General features: G+C 44.1%; 1 protein-coding gene across 1 annotated transcript in view; it reads left to right on the forward strand.

The window, feature by feature from the left end:
* The window catches only part of FAXC (failed axon connections homolog), a 54,688-nt gene that overhangs the window by 16,190 nt on the left and 17,928 nt on the right, over positions 1-20,570 (forward strand). Inside the window, exon 4 of the mRNA XM_006777239.2 lies at positions 9,353-9,576. Within this exon, the coding sequence (XP_006777302.1) occupies positions 9,353-9,576 (224 nt within the window). The remainder of the gene's footprint in view (positions 1-9,352; positions 9,577-20,570) is intronic.

Raw genomic sequence — 20,570 nt, forward strand, 5'->3', positions numbered from 1 at the left:
CGTCTCCCCTTGCCTCGCCCCGCTGTTGTGTTCCCCGAGTCTGAAGCATCACACACACTGTGCTGTGCGCTGGCTCGTTCTGCACATGGCCTTGTGCTGGCTGTGACACTGAGCGAGTTACACAGACCCAGTTCTTCTTGCTTTATTGTCATCTGTGTTTTTAAAAAATTCTTTTTCTTTGATCTATTTTTTGGAAGTCGGAACACCGTTCCATACCCCAGTAGATAAGTTTTCTCTCCGATTTCTGCAAACGTTATCTTGTTCCAAAGATGTAATTAAGTATTAATAAGCCCACTTTTTGGCATTAATTGTTATTCCTGGGCCAGTAGCTCTCCCAGTAGTGTTTCCCTCCTGCACTGGGAGATACACTCATTGTGGAGTTGACTCTGGAAGGCTCTTCCTCATCACCTTCCTATTTCATCCATTCAGCTCTCTTTCTAATTAGAAAACTTGTTGTTCTAGCTCTTGGATCTTAAGTGCCTTTCTATTTTTCTTTTCCTCTTTCTACTTTCAGTTCCTGCCCAGTTTATCGCAGGGCTGACCTGAAGCAACACTTCAGAAGGGGTGGGAGCAAGGAGGGAGGCAGCAGCAGTGCAGGTCGGCGTGGAGTGATCACAGGCTGGGTTCCAGAATGAACCCGGGCCTTTCCTTAGAGTAACACCTGTCCAGAACTGCTGGACTTCCCAGTTCAGAGTGCAGGGTTCTGCGGTTAGGGCCAAAACGCATGCCATGCGTAGCCTCAGGAAGTAGCCTGTAGGACAGAGCCTGTCTCACCTGCTTGCCGGGTTCCAGGCCCTACTTTGTGGCATTGAGGGAAATGAAGAACCAGCACAGGGCCGCCCTGATCCCTCTGCGTTCCTTTGATGTGGCCCTCCAAAGCCCACTTCATTCTACTGATGGGCCCTAGGAGAGCTAGCACTTTGTTAGCTGCCCGAAAAGAAGCTGGAAGCCTTACATTGGTTGGTAGTTTTGTTACAACTCTTTAATTTCTGTAGTGGTTCATATATTTTGGTCAGAAAATATATGTATTTTTTGTTTTGTTAATATTCACCTGAGGGTATTTTTGCCATTGATTTTTTAGAGCGTGGAAAGGAGAGAGGAAGGAGTGGGGGAGAGAGAGAGGAAGGTAGAGAGAGAGAAACATCGATGTGAGAGAAACACATCAGTTGGTTGCCTTCTGCATAGCCCCATCTGGGCTGGGGATCTAACCTGCAACCCCAGTACATTTGTGCCCTTGACTGGACATTGAACCTATGACCCTTTGGTGTGCAGGCTGCCCCTCTATTCACTGAGCCACACTGGCGAGGCTTAGAAAGGCTTTTATCCAGAAAGATTCCCAAGTACCACTTGTCACTGCTTCTTGCTATGAGTGTATGGACATATTTACTTCATGTTAGAAGTTCATCTTCTGCCCTTCCCTCCCCCCCTCTCTCTACAAGGGCCCCTGCTAATACTTGCTGGGGGTGGGGTGTGGTGAGGGAGGGAAGGGTGCTTGTGGGAGGGGTGAGAGGGAGAGATGGGAGGTGCTATCCTGGTAGGAAACTACCTTAATTTTATTGACCACAAACTTCCAAATGCTTGAATCATACATAGATTCTTTTTTTCTTTTTAATTAGAAAAATACTTTTTTGGGTTAGCCAATATTTCCCATTTGTGTCTCCTCAAGGGTTATTTTGAGGAAGAAATAGTTAAGGTGGAAGACCATGTCTTGAGATGCGAATATACAGTGAATTTTTAAAAAGGAAAATCCTAATTCCTCCAATTCCCTTAAGTCCCTAGTAGCAGAAGGAAAAACAGACCCTCCTCTGTTTCATAAGCTTTCCAGACCTTTAGCCAACTTCTTGCTTTGGTAGCTGTGGATCAGCCTTTCCCGAAAGCTCTAAATCCCAGTGGAGAAAAGACCCTGTCCCCACTCATGAAGAGAAAATGCGTGACACAGAGAATCCATGGATTCTGCACCATTGGGCTCCTCTCCTTCTTCCCATTTTGTAGTCTCAGAGGCAAAACACCAAACGTGCACCCGTAGAAACTGGGGCCAGCATAGGGGACTACAGTATGGAGGAAAGCAGTGTTAAGTGTGAGCTTTCCATGAGAGCCTGTTCAGTTCTAGCAGGCCATAAGCCCCCAGGTGTGCCTGCACGTACAGTGGTGGAAGAGGTGGAACCAGTTGTTTGACTATCTGGAGTTTTCAGATATGTTTACTTTGGTCTGAAGCTTTAAAAATGCTCCAGGTGTGGTTTTTGAAGAGCAAGGACAGTAGAAAGCTGTTATTGTTATGTAACGTCACACAATTCTGAAGCTGTTTTAGGTCTGCTCAAATAAGCACGTTCAGCTATAAAGTGTTTTTTTCTTGCACTTGGAAAAAAAAACCATAGCATTATGTCCCACTGGCTTTATAAAGCCATTTTGGAGGATGAAGAAGACAGGTTTTTATATCCTTTGTTCCACCGAATGCCTAAGTCAGATCCAATTCCATATAAGGGGAAGTCTGGGAGACACAGGGTCAAATTACAGGAATAAAATTGATTTTTGGTAACAGACACCGTAGCTTCTTCTGTGTGACATACTGCCCCCTTGTGGACACCAGTGAGTGTCTTAAGAGTCTTCCAATCCCGCCGAGACCGGTTTGGCTCAGTGGATAGAGCGTCGGCCTGCGGACTGAAGGGTCCCGGGTTCGGTTCCGGTCAAGGGCGTGTGCCTGGGTTGCGGGCACATCCCCAGTGGGAGGTGTGCAGGAGGCGGCTGATCGATGTCTCTCACTCGTCGATGTTTCTGACTCTATCTCTCTCCCTTCCTCTCTGTAAAAAATCAATAAAATATATTAAAAAAAAAAAAAAGAGTCTTCCAATCCCATAGGGAAGTGTGTAGGGTAGGGTTGTCAAACTATCTAGTCATAACATTATCAACTATAAATATATAGGCATTAGAACAGAGAATTCAGGTTCAACTCTAGGTTGGCCATAATTTTACAATTTTGAGTTTGTAAATGAATGGTGTGTGTGTGTGTGTGTAGCTTTAATCAAATGGCTTATCACCAGGATCTTCTTTAAAAGCCAGGGATTCTCTCTCCCTGATTACACCTCGATTGATGTGTTCTCTAATATCCTCCATCCTAGTTTTAGATGTAGTGAGGGCTCCTGTTTGGAGGAGCTAATCTCATGCCTGTGACTTGGTGAAAATACAGAAGTTTATCCTATGCTCCTGCCCCCATGGGCATTTAGGGTACAAGCAAAATACAGCAAGGAGAGCACAACATGGAGAAAGGCGTCCTCATGGTTGGGAAGGCCACGTGCAAGGATCCTCATTAAACAGTGGTCTGCAGTTTGCTACATATTGATATTTGTTTCTGCAATGGGCCAGGTCTCATGTTCGGTTATAACAAGAGAAATCTTCATTTAAACAGCCAGGGTCAGTGTTTCTTTCCTGTCTTCTTGCTCGCCTTTAAAAATGTTTGAGTCGGGTTTAGTCTTCTGTTCTAAGATAATCATTTTTTTAAGAACACACCTCTTCGCCCTAACGGGTTTGGCTCAGTAGATTGAGCGTCGGCCTGCGGACTGAAGGGTCCCAGGTTCTATTCCCGTGAAGGGCATGTACCTTGGTTGCGGACACATCCCCAGTAGGGGGTGTGCAGGAGGCAGCTGATGGATGTTTCTCTCTCACTGATGTTTCTAACTCTCTATCCCTCTCCCTTCCTCTCTGTAAAAAATCAATAAAATATATTTAAAAAAAAGAACACACCTCTTTGACCCCATTTTGCAGAACAGATCAGATCCATCGGTTGCACTAAAGAACATGACTATCAACTCCCTGAAAGAGGCTCTGAGAATGATAAATTATTTTAATTGCTTAGCCTAGTCTACTTTCCAGATTCGCTGTCCTCGGCCTCTCCAGTTAAGAATTCATGACCCCTTGTGCCGCGGCCTCTTCCCAGTGAAGAGAGAGACACAGATCTCAGAAGAGAGCAGTGGCAGCCTCTTCTCCATCCTCCGTAGGCACTGCAGCTCTTTCCATTTTTCTACTTAAATACTGTCATCCCTTAGAACCACTGCTGAGCAGTGGCTGGCTCAGGGGGAAGCCTTTTTTCATCCAATCAATAATTCATTTCTTTAGTGAATGAATGATTACTAGTGGCCAGGCACCATGCCAGATGGGGGCGGGGGGAAGCGAGGTGATGAGACGCTATCTCTGTCCTCCAGTGGCTCCCAGGCTGGCGGGTGACATGGAGCCTTTGTGATGGTCAGTGCTGGGGAAGAGTTTGAAGAACCAAGCAAGGAAAGGCAGCCAGCCAGCACCTGCTGGGGGGGATTAGGGGAAGGCTTCCCAGAGGAGCTGGGGTCACAACGGAATCTAGGGACAATCAGAGTGGCAGGGCAAAGGGCGGGGTGGTAGGGAACGATTAGGATATCCGGGTAGAGGGAACAGCCTCTGCAAATGTTTAGAGGCACAAAAGGGGGGTTTGGGAGGCACATATAATTCTGTATGGTGCCACATGGGAGGCAGTGCAGGGGGTGGGTCAGACTGTGGGAGGGGGCTGGTGTGCCAAGCAAAAGAGCTATGGGGAGTTAATGAATGACCCTGAGAAGCATTGTCATTCTGATACATGATCAGATTTGTGTTTTAGGAAGCTCTTTGTGGTAAAGGGATTTCTGGAGGGCCTTGAGGAGATGTCAGGAGACCTGCTAGGAGGGTTCTGTCCTCAGGTTGAGAATGAAGGGCTGAACTCCAGTGATAACTGAGTTGGAGTAAAGAGTGAATTCCCAGGTGACTGGTGGTCGGGAGTGAGGGATGGGAGCAGTGAGGAATGAATAGCTCCCGAGCTTCTTTCTGGCTCAGATGAGGAGAAGCAGGTTGGAAGAGAAGGAAGATGACGAGTCCAGTGTGGAAGTGTTGGTTTTCGGTTCCTGAGATTCTCTCATGAGGGTCCCTGGGTCTCAGGACAGAGGTGTGGGCTGGATATGGAGCTGGGAGTCATCAGTTTGAAATCATGGGTGGGAAATAGATCACTCCATGAGTGAGAAAGATAGGAGTAAAGGTAAAATCTTGGGAACATGTAAGAGGTGGGAGGAAAAGCAGTGGAGACGTAGGTTAAGGAAGAATTCTAAGAAATACGCCAGTATTGTTGGATCTATAGAGAATTAAAGAAAGATAAATATGGAAGAAGGTTGATTTGGATTTTGCAATAAGGAGGGATTGTGGACTTGGGCAGGGTGGTTTCAGTGGAGTGTAATGGGTGGGAGCCCTGCCATGCGGACAGAGTTTCCAGGAAGCGTGGTTGCAAGAGGAGGTGGATTTGTGCTTGTAGTGGTCTGGAAGCGTGGTCAGTGATGTCTTGGACCTGTAGTAACTGATTTAAAAATCCACGAAGCACCTATTTTCTTTGGTAGTTAAAGTTCATACACACTTCACAGGGCTTGACCCTGAAAGAGCCTTCCTGGCCCTCATTACCTTCTCTTCCCTAACACACATCTATAATATGGGGCCCAGGGAATGAAAGAGAAGAAGGAAATCAAGAGTAGGGCAGGAAAGAGACGGGAGAAAGACCAGACAGTTTCTGAGGTTACTTTTAACTGCAAAATTCTGAATCAACCCAGTGTTCCTTCTTCTGTGCCCTGCATCCAACTTGCTAATGCAGGCAGGGAACCTTACGCTCTGCCTTGCATTGGTGGAGCTCCTGCCTGCCCCACCCCCACCTGCTGCTCTACCCATTAGTATTCAAAAACTCTTTTCCCATTGCTGCATCCTCACCTTCTGCACCTGCTCTCCTCTCCTGCACAACAAAGGAGATGGAAGACATCAGTAAGGAGCCTTGAACCTCTGCAACTCCTCACCTCTTACAAGCGGTGCCCTACTTCTGTTTATCTCAGAGAAAGCGGTGCCCCTGATTCTCTCCAGGCTGGCCCTTCCAGCCGGCTGTCTCCTCTTCTAACTTGCCCTTGAACTGTGGTTTCCCCACTCCTTACTCCGGAAACTTCCTTAGGCAACCTCATCTCCTCTCACGCTTTAAAACTGCCACTGATGCCCCTGCCCACAGATTCTCTATCTGGACCTAAACTGTCTCCTGAGTTCTCAACCTGCTGGACTCCTCACTCAGCACTCACATGGAACCTTCAAATGCAACAATTTAACTTATCTTTCATCAACGAAGTCTATTCCACCTTGTGTATTGCCAGTATTGGCTAAAGCAATATCGTCCACTCAAACCATTAGCCTGGGAGGAAAGGCCTAGTTTCTCTTATACCTCATCCTGTATATCCATTGGTCTTTCTCTCATATCTCAGTATTTGTCCTATGCGTGCCCTGTTCACCATCCCCTTGCCATTGTCTTAGTTCAGTGCATCATTTCTTCTTTTCTTAAAAATATATTTTATTGATTTTTACAGAGAGGAAGGGAGAAGAATAGAGAATCAGAAACACTGATGAGAGAGAAACTTCGATCAGTTGCCTCCTGCACACCCCCCACTGGGGATGTGCCCATAACCAAGGTACATGTCCTTGACTGGAATCAAACCCGGGACCCTTCAGTCCGCAGTCCGACGCTCTATCCACTGAGCCAAACCGGCCAGGGCTCAGTGCATCATTTCATGTCTGGTCTTGCCGTGGTCTTCTAGTCAGCCTCCCTCCGCCAGTTTCTTTACCTTCACCTTATCCTTCACCATCAGTCTGATCATATTTCTTGTCTGCTTAAAACCTTTTAAGTGTTTAAACTTTGCTTTCAAAATCAAGTTTAGCCTCCTTTGCTTCAGATCCATCCTGATCTGATCCTTGCCTACCCTTCCAGCCCCCAAACACTTTCAAGCTTCCTCAGGCATCCTGTACCCCAACCCCCATCCTGAAGTTCTTGCCACTCATCCACCAGCCAATGCTCTTGCTGCACGCACCATCTCCCTCTGCTCTGCTTGGGAGCTTCTGCTCATCCTTCAGCATCAGTTATGCTTATGACAAAACCTATGTCATTTGCCTACAAAGAGTGCATTCCCCCCGCCCCCCGCCCCCGCACGTCAACCTATCAGCTTAGAGCCACAGTATTCCTCATTTTTTACACGTTAGATGCTTCCTGGTTGCTATTATTACCTGGCCATACTTAAGTTACGATAATTCTGTTTTTTTTTTTTAATTTTATTTTTTATTACAAAGGGTATTACGTATGTGTCCATTTACGATAATTCTGTTTTATTCTCAGATCACTGACTTCCAAAATAATGAAGGATGATATAGCCCGTTTACTTAGATCTGTACAATTAGAATGAATGTGCTGAATTATTCTAAGAGAATGTGAAAATTGACACCTTAATTACTTAATTGCAGGTGTAAAAAGAAGAGCAAATAGAAAAGCATTTAGCTTGAATAGTTTTAAAGAATTTACTAGAATAAATGTGAGCTCTTTCATACCAAAAGCTCCATTGACTCCTCGAATGTCTCGCCGATTAGTCACCATTGCCATATACCTTTTCCTTTTCTCACCAAAATCCATTGCTTGGTTTCTCAATAGTTTATTTTGAGAGACTTTTAAAGAAGAGGCACACAAACCCTTCTAACAAGATTTTTAAACATTCCTTTAAAAAGGTAATAAAGCCCTAGCCAGTTTGGCTCAGTGGATAGAGTGTTGGCCTGTAGAACAAAGGGTCCTGGGTTCGATTCTGGTTAAGGGCATGTACCTGTGTTGCAGGCTCCTCTCCAGCCTGTGCAGGAGGCAACCAATCGATGAGTTTCTCTCACATTGATATTTCTCTCTGTCTTTCCCTCTCTCTTCCACTCCTTCTAAATTTTAGAATCTAAAAGTCAATGGAAAAATATCCTTGGGTGAGGATTAAAAAAAATAAAAATAAAAAGGATGATAAATGGTTTCAGTACAGAGAATATGTTGAAATTGATTGTAGGACCTTTCAGTAAAAATCAGGAATGTTTAAAAATTTTTAGAAAAATCTTTTGCTTTTGTTTTCCCCCCTAATTTTTATTTTGTAGAGGAGCAAACCCTAAAAAAGAAGAAGAAGAACAATATAAAATGATCAGACCTATTTTCAGGTGTATTTTTTTTCTTGAGGTGGAAAGTAGCTACAATTTACTATCATCCCTTGTGTTCTCTCTCTAAAAATATTTTTTACTCTTCTAATTATTTTGAAGTAATCATTACTGCTATATCAACATAGGAGTTGAGATGACTGCTAATGCATCTTTTATTACTCATTAAGAGGAAAAACTAAATATCTTATGACTGTAGCCCACAGCTACATTTTTCTCAGTCTTCAGTAGGACACCCTTTAATTTCTTAAAGAAACAACAACCACACATGTTTTTATTGATTTCAGAGAGAGGAAGGGAGAGAGAGAGAGAAACATTAATGATGAGAGAGAATCATCGTTCAGCTGCCTCCTGCACACCCCACACTGGGGATTAAGCCTGCAACCTGGCCATGTGCCCTGACCAGGAATCGAACTGCAATCTCCTGGTTCATGGAAACCTTTAATTTCTGTCTACCAACACTTAACCGTAAAGACATTCCTGCAGTTGCACAAGTACAGAGAACAAGATCAGCAAGGGCCTGGGTATCAGCCAGCATAACACAGGAACAGTGAATAGCCACCTGTTACATGGGAACACATGGGCAGGTGGGAAATGATCCCACCAAGTTCCTTTGGTGTTTGTATCCACGTTAGAGTCCTAGAGAACAGACTGAAGCAGAGAGTTGACTTTTTGGAGAGCAAGTTGTTAATGAAATACTTATAATTTATATAGTTTATTATAAACATGAACAGGTATACCTACTCCCTAATCCTTTCGCAAAGGCAAAAGGTTTCTTTAAAATAAAATTTTTTGTTATCATGAAATATAAAGTACATACACAAAGTATACAAAACAAAAATATGCAGCTTGATTAATTAACAGAACATAACCTGTGTAACCATTGCTTTGATCCAGAAAGGGAATGAAACCAGCACCCCAGTCATTGCCCCCCTCATTCCCTCCCTGCCATGGCTCCCCCTAGGTACGCACTGTGCTGCCTAGAAGCCTCTCAAAGTGGGTTTCTACTTGTTTTTTTGTGGGGTTGCCTAAGAAAAAGCAGAAGCATGGTCTTGTGGGTGGGCGAGGGGGACGGTCTGCGGGCGGGTGGCAGGAGAGGTTTGGTGGAATGGCAGCATGGCATCGTTACCTGAGTTTCTTACTGTGTGTCCCACGCGCCCCAAGTCCAAGCATCCACTAGGGCCTGTGTAACACCTGCCATGCTTTTTTAGAAAAGCTGCAATGACTCAATTCCTCCAGAGTGTTCCAAATCCTGACCCACGTGTGGGGAGTTGCCCCGTGGAGCTGCTATGTATCTAATGCACAGTAGTAACTTGTTTCCACACACTTCCAGGACGTTAGCTTATTGCCAGTGGGTGGACAATCTCAATGAGACCCGGAAGATGCTCTCTCTTAATGGTGGTGGTCCCTTCAGCAACCTGCTGAGGTGGGTCGTGTGCCACATAACGAAAGGAATTGTGAAACGCGAGATGCACGGCCACGGCATTGGCCGCTTCTCAGAGGAAGAGATTTACATGCTGATGGAGAAGGACATGCGGTCTTTAGCAGGGCTTTTGGGTAACGTACCACACCTTCTATTCCATATTTTCTCTCCTTACTTTTTGCATGATTAGTAGAGCACTGTTAGTTTACTGATTTAAAGTTTGATTTCGGTTGGTTTCTTTGCTTCCACGTGTAGGTTTTAGTCCCACCATGGGCTTAATTGTGCTGGGGAGGTCCCTCCAGGAATAGCGAAGAGCGGCATGTGTCCAAGGGCGGGTGAGGATGCTGAGAGTAGGGTGACCCACCCTTGTTCACCTGTTGGCTGCAGGTGGCTGGGCTGATGTGATTCTGTACTGGCCAGACTTGAGTCTTAGCTATAATGATTCATAAATATGATTTGAACTTAGGAGCTTCTATGTGTGAAATGATAGCCTCTCCTGGGGACAACTCATGCACAGGGAGCCAAGCTCTCTGTGTGACTGACTAGTCATACGACCTAGTCCTTCAGGCTGCTGATTTTGTTGGGGGGGGGGGGGGTTCACTGGCCCTCTCTCGGCACCCTCATCTCCATTCTGGAGCACATTAGGGACCTCACCTCTAGGAAGTGGGGTTTGGGATTTGTTTTGTTGAAACCCTCCTGATGCCCTAGGAACTGGGGGCTGAGCTGGGTGTAACCTGCCGCCTGCAGGGTGACCCACTCTGGCTCCTTCCTGCTCCACATTCCAGATGCTTACTGGACCCGGAGTCCTCCCCTGAACCCCAGCTTGCAGGGGGCGATCCCAATGGCACATTCAGCCCTCACATTGGTTCTCGGCGGCTTTGTTACATGGTGGTGTGGGGTGGTGGTGGGGCTGGCTGGGCTCCTACTCTAAACAGGCATTCGAAAGCACTGCCTGGCTTGAAGATTGACACTGCCTGGACCTTCTGGTGCCTTTCCTCCCTGAGCCAGGGGGGCCTGCCTGATGTGGATATGAGTGGAATCAGTCTCCAGTTTGTCCTGTTCCGTTGGAATGTTAGACTGGACGCCCAGCCTCACAGAGCAGGTGTGCTGAGGGCCATTTCCTCCTTAGCAGTGGTTCTGTCTGCTCCTGGCTTCCTCCCTTCCTCACCAGCTCACGCTGTTGGGAGCCCCAGCAAGCCAGGCATGGAGCCCTCGAAGTTAAGACTATGCCAGTGACATGCTGCTCATCTCTCACAATTTAACAGTGGGGCTCCTTAACCAGAGAAGGGTGGTCATGGCCTTTCTGGAGCATTTCTGGTTGGGAGAACTAGGGGGCAGGGTGCTAGCTGTATTAATGATGACTCTCAGTGTTTCTCTGGCATGTATGACTTGGAAATGCTTTCTCCCCGATTGTGGTGAGATGGGAGGTGAATGAATTGCTAATAGCTAGGCTGAATACCTGGCAAGTATTCAAGACAGCATCACCAATCTAGATGATTTTCTGCAAAGAGAAACAGTGGCTGCTCAGAAGCTGAGTGAGCTGGAGTTAGGTGCTGTTTGGGGCCCAATCGAACTCTCACAGAGGCACTATTTTTTTCTGCATTGAGGAGTGAGAAGCTCTTTGGCTGAATATCATAGTTTTTCCTACTAAATGAGGCAAAAATCATCTACTTCTCCCTACACCCAGGAACAGAGCTTACCTTTAATGCCCAATGCCTAAGGGACTCAAAATGCAAAATGACTTTCTGTTGGGATTGTTCGAGAGTTGAGGAAATTGCCCAGTCGGCATAGCTCAGTGGTTGAGGGTTGACCTATGAACCAGCAGGTCACAGTTCAATTTCTGGTCAGGGCACATGACTGGGTTGTGGGCTCGGTCCCTAGCGTGGGGTGTGCAGGAAGCAGCCGATCAGTGATTCTCTCTCATCATTGATGTTTCTATCCCTTTATCCCTTCCACTTGGAAATCAATTTAAAAAAATATATATATATATGTAATTGTCCATGGATATGTTTGATTCATCAAGATAAATTAGATATTGATGTTTCAGTGTAATAGACATCAATGATTTGAACACCTCTATGTCCAGGAGCTGGGGAATTCAAAGAGAAATTAGAGGTAATCCCTGCTCTCAGGGAGCTTACAGTCCAGTGGGAGAGATGAGACTTTAAAGTATGAGTAGGAATGGATGGCCCTGAGATGGTGATCCATTTTCTTTTGTTTGGTTTTATGGCCTATAAGTTAAAAATGGCATTTACATTATTAAATTATGTGGACAAAAATGCAACTGAGATTAAATGTAGTCTGGGAACCCTAAAATGTTTACCGCCTGACCCGCCAGAGAAGTTCGCTATTCCCTACCCTAGAGGAGGAGCCATGCACAAGGCGGGCTGTGCAGGTTGCAGGACAGGACGAAGCTCCATGCCTTTGGGGTTTCATACCTCTGCTCTGGGGACACAGCAGAAGCCAGATGGAATGTGGGGAGAGCTGGGAGGCCATACAAGAGGTGGCTGTCGTGCAGAAAATAAAGAAGAATTTTCCAGGCAAATAATGAGAAAGGCACTTATGAGCGAGGAGCATTTTAGGATCAAAATAGTTGTCATTGATTTAGATTTCCTGGGCTTTGTGAGTGGAGGTCATACCCTTCCTTAGGAGGCTGGCTCCCCACAAAGAGATGTTAAAACTTCAGGCTGACATGCACAAGTACTTGAGGAGAAATGATCTCTCTTTGGAGCTGCTATTGAAAGAGCCAAGTAATAAAGTGGAATTTGTTAATGGAAGTCAGGAAAACAAGCTGATTGCCAGCCAGCTGTGCTTGACTGATGAAAACTGGATAGCACCCTTCTTCCCCGCCCAGCCTGAAGCCTTTTATTAAGACATAAAGATGGCTTGGGGAGCCTCTATTTTTCAGAGTCCTTGTTGACATTGGGTTGGCACATGTCAAAGAGCCAAATCTCTTGGTTATTTTAATAAACATCAGTATGTGAGCTCAACGATTTAAGAAAGAGTCTAGGGAGGCCAAGGAGTGCTTCCTTCCAACGGCAGTAAGACGAGTCACCTGCCAGGCATGCGTCATGGCCACCCTTTTCAGCATGTGTAGTTACAGTGTGGTACAGCTTTTCAGGATGAATTAAAAAATAAAATAGTTTTTAAGTACATAGATATTTGATTGATTGCTTCATTCTTAGTTAAATAATATATAAAAGATGAAAAGAAGCTTTTGTGATTAGTAATAGAAAATTTCTAGCCCACTCTTAACCAAAAATGCCTTTGGGGTTTCATCCCTCCAGCCTGGGGAGCCTCACTGTGGTACAGAAGTGGTGCTATGGCTCAGGAAGTAAGTGGGCTGCGGTGGAGTGAGGGGACTCCGGGAAGGGCATGTGTCAAGGAAAAGGCAAAGAGAGTATGGCTGCAATTATGCCTGGAAGTCTAGGCCAGGAATCTTTGAAAGGCAGGGTGCCACTTTGCAGAACCCCTTAGCCCTCTGAGAGAGGGCTAAGAGAAGGGAGAGCCAGTCTCAGTGAGCCAGGACTCCAAAGGAGGAAGCTGGGATCTAGGAAGAAACAGATTAGGGGAGGGAATGTGGTCACTACAATAAGGGAGCTGCCCTCTTTAGGGAGTGTGCCTTTCTTGTCTCTACTGACTCGTAGAACTCAAGCTGGGGTCACAGTCTGCAGAATGGGGGAGGGTATTGGTGATAGTTCAGACTGTTACAAAGGAGTCTTAAGGAGGCTCTGCATTTATCTGATGGCAATAAGGCAGCACAGACTACTAAAGTCGAATGTTTCTTTGCTTTTAATTGAACTGTTATAGACCCTATGGGGTGACACAGTAGTTATCTCATGAGAAAACCAAATGCATGATTGGTAAATAAAATTGGTTCGGGAGAGATAATCATATAGGGGGAGGATAATAAAAATATGGTTTCAGTTATGAGGCTCAGCTGTGCACCATTGATGAGCAATAAATATGTGTTGGGTGAGGGAAGGAGCTAATGAATGTCAGGGTGCATTTAGCAGACAGCCAGTTGGATTTCAGCATCTCTGGACCTGGGAGTACTTTCTGAGCAGAAAATTGAAATTTGTAAATGCATTAAGAGGTGGAATCAGAAATAGTGATGGGTTCTCCAGGTGGCATCTGCAATTTCCTATAGAAGGATATACTTTTCTGTCATGGCTAGAGACTTAGAAGGGAGAGTATCCTATATAATAAAAACCTAATATGCAAATTGTCCCCTCGACCCAGAGGTCGACCAGGGGACGGGGCCAGCTGGCCAACCTCCCGTGAACCCTTCCCCAGCTGGCCCGGCCCGATTTGCCCAGATTGGGGCCAGTTGGCTGGACCCCACCTGTGCACAAATTCGTGCACCCGGCCTGTAGCCCTATATAATAAAAGGCTAATATGCAAATCGACCAAATGGCAGAATGACTGATCGCTATGACACGCACTGACCACCAGAGGGCAGACGCTCAATGCAGGAGCACTGCTCAGCCAAAAGCCAGGCTCACAGCTGGTGAGTGCAGCGACGGTGGCAGGAGCCTCTTCTGCCTCTATGGCAGTGCTAAGGATGTCTGACTGATGGCTTAGGCCCGTTCCCCAGAGGGAGCAGACTAAAGCCATCAGTAGGACATCCCCCGAGGGCTTCCGGACTGTGAGAGGGTGCAGGCTGGGCTGAGGGACTCCCCTCCTTTTCCCCCCACCCCTGTGCATGAATTTTGTGCACTGGGCCTCTAGTACTTGTAATAATTGGAATTCAGACAGAAGGGCAATGCCTTTGACTGAGGCCCTGTGAGTCTGGCTATATGGTCAAACACACAAAGGTGTGCCAGGCTCTTTGTGGGGGTTGAAGAGACAGTGGTGAACAAGTCGGGCACAGCTTTGAGAGACTAGAGCTGTCACCTGACAGAGGATGCTTTAAAGAGCTAAGCAGTGAGCTATGGTGTCAGGAGGTTGGAGTTCAGTGGGATACCTAAAGGGTTTTTTAAGGGTATAAAGTTAAGTGACAGCAAGGAGAAAGTAAAAATACTTAACTCATAATTTGCTTCTAGATAAGTAAGAATTGAAATACAAACTAGGTGAGAAGGTCACAAGAGAGCACTTCAATAATTGTAAACAACTAACAGACTAATATGCAAACTAATTATTTAAATACTGTTTTTTGTATTAATTATATACCAGGTGCTATGCGAGGTTCCTGGGAAACAAAGATGAGTGAGAATGGTCTCTGTCTTCAAGAAGCTTATAATCAAGTCCTAGGATGTGAAAAATGTCCCAATGATGTATTAAGATGTGAAAAATTTCCCATGTGGTCTTGGAACTCTGATTGTAGTCTTTCCGAAGTGGGAGGGATAGGGAAAATGTCAGAAGATGGAGACAGGAAATTGTTCCAGTTTCTAAAAGGGGAGGGAGACATAGAGTCGCATAGTGAAATAAAAAAAATACTAGAACGAATTATTAAGTAGATAGTTTTCATGAAGGACTATCATTGGCTCATTATGCATAAATCACTGCCTCTTCCTGACTTGGCTGGACTTACTGGTTGGATCGACCATCTTTTGATTTCTTTAAACCGTAGGACACCATCTGTCATAATATTCTTGTGGGCAAGAAGCTGCTTTTCAAAGGGGGTTTCATGGACGTGTGGTGACATCGAGGTTTGTTGAGTGCTCTGGTGGGGAGGAGAGGGATTTCACCTGGAGCAACGTTTTCCTAAAGAGATTTACAAAGTGACAGTAGAAGGAAGATTGAGGTATGAGTTTGAAGGCTCATCAGTAACAGGCCTTATTACTGAAAAACAGTTTACCACCTTATGCATTGTAAACTCTTATCTGAAGGTTATTTTTGTTTTCTGATTCTTTACTCACTTGTAAGAAACATTTTTTCCCTTTGGATTTTTCCTAATTATGTTTCTTATGTGAATTGGTGCTCCAATCCTTTGTCCATTTTTAATTGACTATTGGGGTTTTTCTTTAAAATAGAATTGATATACTTATATATCACAGATACAGTCTCTGGGTGACATTTGAGGCAATATTTTCTCTGTCTTACTTGGAATCTTGAAGACTTTTGTGACTCACGGTCATCCTCTTCAACCCCAACTCCACTGTAGGCATTCACAGTGCTTGTGTGGACCTTTTGGCCAACACCTCAGAGCCTTGAACCCTGTCCCTGCAGTGAGCTCTGCTCCTTCTATTGAGCTGCCTTCTGCCATAGGCCAGCTCCAGGCTCAGGCAACATCTGAGCTGTCTGACGTCTGACCAGGACTCAGAGCCTGCCAGCATGCTCCCTCTTCTACCACCCAGTTTTGCTTTTTAGTTCCAGTAGAGTGGTTCATCTAAAATGCACATCAGACCTATAAGCTCGCAATCATTTTAGACTAAAATCCAAATTCCTTTTCTTCACAATCTGAGTTCTACTCACATCTCTCTCCTTATTTCTTCCTTCTCCCTACATGCACCTTGATTCCCACTGCACGAAGTTACCCTTGAGTCCCTGAAGCCCACTGTGCTGTTGTTCAGCTTCATGCCTTCCCATAGGCTTCCCTTGCTTTGCTTGATTTGACAGATTCTCAAGACTACTTCCACTTACTTAAAAACTTCTGTTCTCCCCAACCCCCTCCAACCTCATGGGGCTCCCTACATCGGGCCTTTCTCTCCTCTCCTTCTTCATTCTCTGCATACTTCCATCATGCAAGTACTACATTGTGTACTACATTGTACTTCTCCAGCCTCTTCCTGTGCCTCTCCCCTCCCCCTGACTATCCCCCAACCTGGCCTGTGGACGTTGTCATTTTGAAGGAATTGGCTCTAACCCTGGTATCTAACAGGAGGCCTGGTAAATAATAGGCAGTCAATAACTATTTGCTGAATGAATACTAACTTCCAATAGGAATTCGAGGCAACCCACATATAAGACAGGGAAATGTACTAGTATTCAACATTAATACAAAAATTTTAGGAACCAATTTAGAAAAAAAATTGTGTTCTTGGAATGAGTATTTCTGTAATCGGGCATAATTTAACTTTGAGTGTTTTGGTTACGAAGATGAAATGGGAAATGTATGGGACAGGTTTGCATTTATTTTTTAGGAAAAGAAAACACACAATTTCTTTTTCAATTGGGACAATTTTTTTAAATCTTGAATTCTAGGAAGAAATTCTTCAATGGATGTTACACAAGGGAGATTGGATTTCCTTAAATACAGTGCTTTTGTTTTTTTTGGACAGTGCTTTTGAATATAAACATTTGTAAAAATGTTCTTAATGAAAGCTCAAGGTTTAACATTGAATTGCAGCTCCAAAGGCATTTGTTTGGGGACCTACTTTAATATAATTCTAATATTTTTTCTGATATAATTTATTATAGAGGTGGATCTTAGAGAACCTAGAGGTTTTGATAACTTACTCTACAACCATTGCACAGGTACCTCTTACTGGTAGATCCACTTTCTAATGTTATTTTTTTTGTAAGAAGGGGTTGAGGGCAATCTTTGGCTGGTCCTGAGTCAGCTATTTTATGTTTAATTCCTTAGTAACTACCAGAGGTATACTCTTCCATATAGTTGGGTAAAGAGAGTTCTTCTTGCATTAGGTGGTCTAGCCTTGGACATTCTCTCAGGAGAATTTAAGGACTGACTTGCTGTGCTGCCTGGTTAGAAGGCCATCTTGCTTTCATGGAAGGTGTGCTATAGCAGTATGGAGCAAGGTCAAACTAGTTCTTCATAAACTATTAGCTCAAGTAACTATACAAGCCTTTGGGTGATCCCCAGAGTTCTGCATCCTAGAGTCCTATACTACCAAGTATTTAGAGGGATAATTGTGGTCTAAACAATTTAAGGACAAGGTATTATAATATAGTTGTCATGCACTGAAAAATATATTTATTGAGTACTTACTGTGTGCTGGGGCACTAGGATGGGTACTGGGGGATCCAGTTTTAACTCTCAAGTGGTGATTTATAGTGTGATTTCTTTCACTGATTTTACAATTTAGACAAAAATCACAAGAGAACCACTCTGATGAGACTGTCAGGGTATCCAGGTACCAATAAACCTCTATTGATCCTTGACTGAAATCGAACCTGGGACCCACAGGCTGACGCTCTATCCACTGAGCAAACCAGCTAGCGTTCTTTACCAGGTTTTGATAACTGCTCAGAAGTTTGAAAGTGGATGAGGATATTGGGATCCATAAAATAAAGAAAAATCCTTCAGAAATGTGGAGTCTGTTTGCATGACCCTGATGGCCAAACACCACACCTTCCATTAGAATCTATTACTATTCAACTTTCTTAAAGGAAGGATACATTTCTTATAAAAGGATTTGAACTTGAATTTCAATATGACCTTGAGTTCTGTCTGATGTGTTTTTTTATGGACTATACCAGACTTTAGGGGGCTACCAGATAGTCTTTATTGGATAAAGAGAGAGAATAGCCGATTGCCCAAATACAGGACAGCCAAGACAGAAATGAAATTAAGGGGAAAACTTCTCCTGGGATGTAGTTTGAGGTGAGTGCTCTGTATTCTTCATTCTCAGGAGGTGTATTTGGGAAAGTGAAACTGGGGAGCCCTATATAACTTTTGTTGTTGCTAATCTTCACCCGAGGATATTTTTCCATTGATTTTTAGAGAGTGTGGAAGGGAGGGGGAAAGACAGAGAGAGAGACACATTGATTAGTTGCCTCTGGCATGCTCAGGGCACCAGGGATTGAGCCTACAACTGAGGTACATGCCCTTCATTGGAATTGAGCTCATAACCCTTCAGTCCGTGGGCCAGATGCTCTATTCACGGAGCCAAACTGGCTAGGGCCCCATATAACTTTTATACCCCTTAAATCTCACCATTTCAGTCAAATATATAGTCAGACACAGAAATAACAATATTGCAGCAACTTAAAGAAGTGCGACAAATAGCTCTGGCCAGCTCACAGTTGATTGAGAACAAAGGTTGCTGAATTGAATCCCAGTCAGGACACATGCCTGGGTTGCATGCTCGATCCCCTTGGGGGTATGGTGTTTCTCTCTCCCTCTCTCTCTAAAATTCAATTAAAAACTTAAAAAACAATACAAAAACGAAGGCTGATCGTCAATGGCCAGTAACACTGTGTCATCGTTAGACAGGTTCTCTAAGATTGCCAGGAGCTCTTGTTTAATGTTATTAAATTATATTAATAAATGAGTCTGAGCAGGCATTTGCCTCCTCCTGAGAAATACTTTCCTAATCTAGATTTCCTGTGTGCATTTTTCCATAACTGCTGGAAAGTTTTCTAAAATTATAATATATGCCCATAGAGGCTTTGAATGGCGTTCAAGAGGTGCTCATGAGGACTGAAGTACAGAGAAGCAAGGGCAACCTGTTCCTTGTAGTGGGGAATGCACGTATTTCTGAGTTTCATCATAGGGGGTTTCAAGAGCCAGGATGTCAAAGAGAAGACTGGGAGGAAGAGGTGAGATGATTCGTTTTGATGGTCAGTGGGAAATGGATCAGGATAGTTCATACAAGTTGAAAAAAAAATCTCTCTTGTGTGTTCTTTCAGAGAATCTTATAGGAAATTGCAGTACTATCTAATTGCATCCATAATGAACTCCATAGGAGAGATTAAATTTAGGGGCTTCTTCTGTTGTCCCCCTCACCCATTTTTATCTTTTCCCAGAGTGTGACCCAATTGGTGCAGCTAGTAGATGGCAGAAAGTTGTCAAAGTTGATGATTTTAATTCTGAGATTTATTCATAGGACCATGAATAACCTTACATATAAGATACCACCTCCCATCACCATCCCCCTTCCCCCCCCAGCGGAAAGAATGAATACTCAGTGATTTTAGACTATGCTGGGAATATGAACAGGAGCTCTTTAAAGGAAGTGGCCAGTCATATTATTTCCGACAAAGAGAGTTTGATCAGGAGTATGAGAGAGAACAGAAAGGAGATTTTATTTTCTCTGTAGCTTTGGGAGAGGCACATGTAGACCAAGAGCTTAACGAGTGAGTGTGTTCTTTGAAGGTTGGCTAGCAAGATTACTGTGCCCTGTGCTGTCCTTGGGGGAAGTACTTAAGATCTTTGTTTCTCAATTTTTCTTAAATTCCCATTTAATTAAAGGTGAGAGGAACAATTAGAAATATGAATGGTGTCCACATTAACTTCACGGAGATAATCTGTTTAAAAATCGCATCCGTGCTCTAGTACAGGGGACTCTGTGTAGGTGAAAGACAGAATTACTCTTTGTTTCTTAGACTAACAGAGAATGAGTGCTTGAAAATATGGCTGTTCTCTTTAATTTCTCTCTTGAACTTATATTTTCTAACAAAGCCAGTCTTTTATCTCTTATATGTACAGAACTTGAAAATTTAGCTAAATGGTGTAAGTGGAGCTGATAGTGAACATTAGCCGATGATGACTAATTCTGGGAACAGAATTCATAATGGAGGAAGCAGATGCGATACAAAGGTTCATTTCTATAGCAATTTTTAGTGTTTGGAAATAAACTTTTTACCCACTATTCCACAGTGATATATGTGAAAACAAGTAATCAACTTTTACTTAGAAGTATGTTAGTGGAGACTTACTTTCCTAGGAATAGGAAATATGGCCATACATTCTTGGTGTGATTCCAAAGGAAAGAACCAGGATCAATGGTGGAAGTTCTGAGACACGTTTTGTCTCAGTATCAGGAGCTATCTAACCATAGAATAGTTTTCCCTGCCCATGAAGTAGTGAAGGCATTCCTAGTGGGCTGGGGTTGAGGAATATGGGGTAGGGAAGTGGGAAAAGGGATTTCTACACTGGGAGAGATGTTAGACTGCTTTTGTCCACAGGCAGTACTTGTTCTGATTATTGGTGATGACTATAAAATAATTCCGTAAGTTAGAATAGCACCTTTTTGCTTGCAAAATGCTTTCACATTTTCACATTACTTTAGATATACTAGAGGCCCGATGCACAAAATTCGTGCAAGGAGCTTGGCCCTCGCAGCCCTGGCTTCATCCGAAAGGATGTCCGGAAGGTTGTTCAACTGTCTGGTCTAATTAGCATATTGCCCTTTTATTATTATAGATATTTAAATCCTCACCGAAGGATGTTTCTTGATTTCAGAGAAAGAGAGAGAGATTGATGTGAGTGAGAAACATCAAT

The sequence above is a fragment of the Myotis davidii genome, unplaced genomic scaffold, assembly GCF_000327345.1.
Source record: "Myotis davidii unplaced genomic scaffold, ASM32734v1 scaffold68, whole genome shotgun sequence".
Taxonomy (NCBI): domain Eukaryota; kingdom Metazoa; phylum Chordata; class Mammalia; order Chiroptera; family Vespertilionidae; genus Myotis; species Myotis davidii.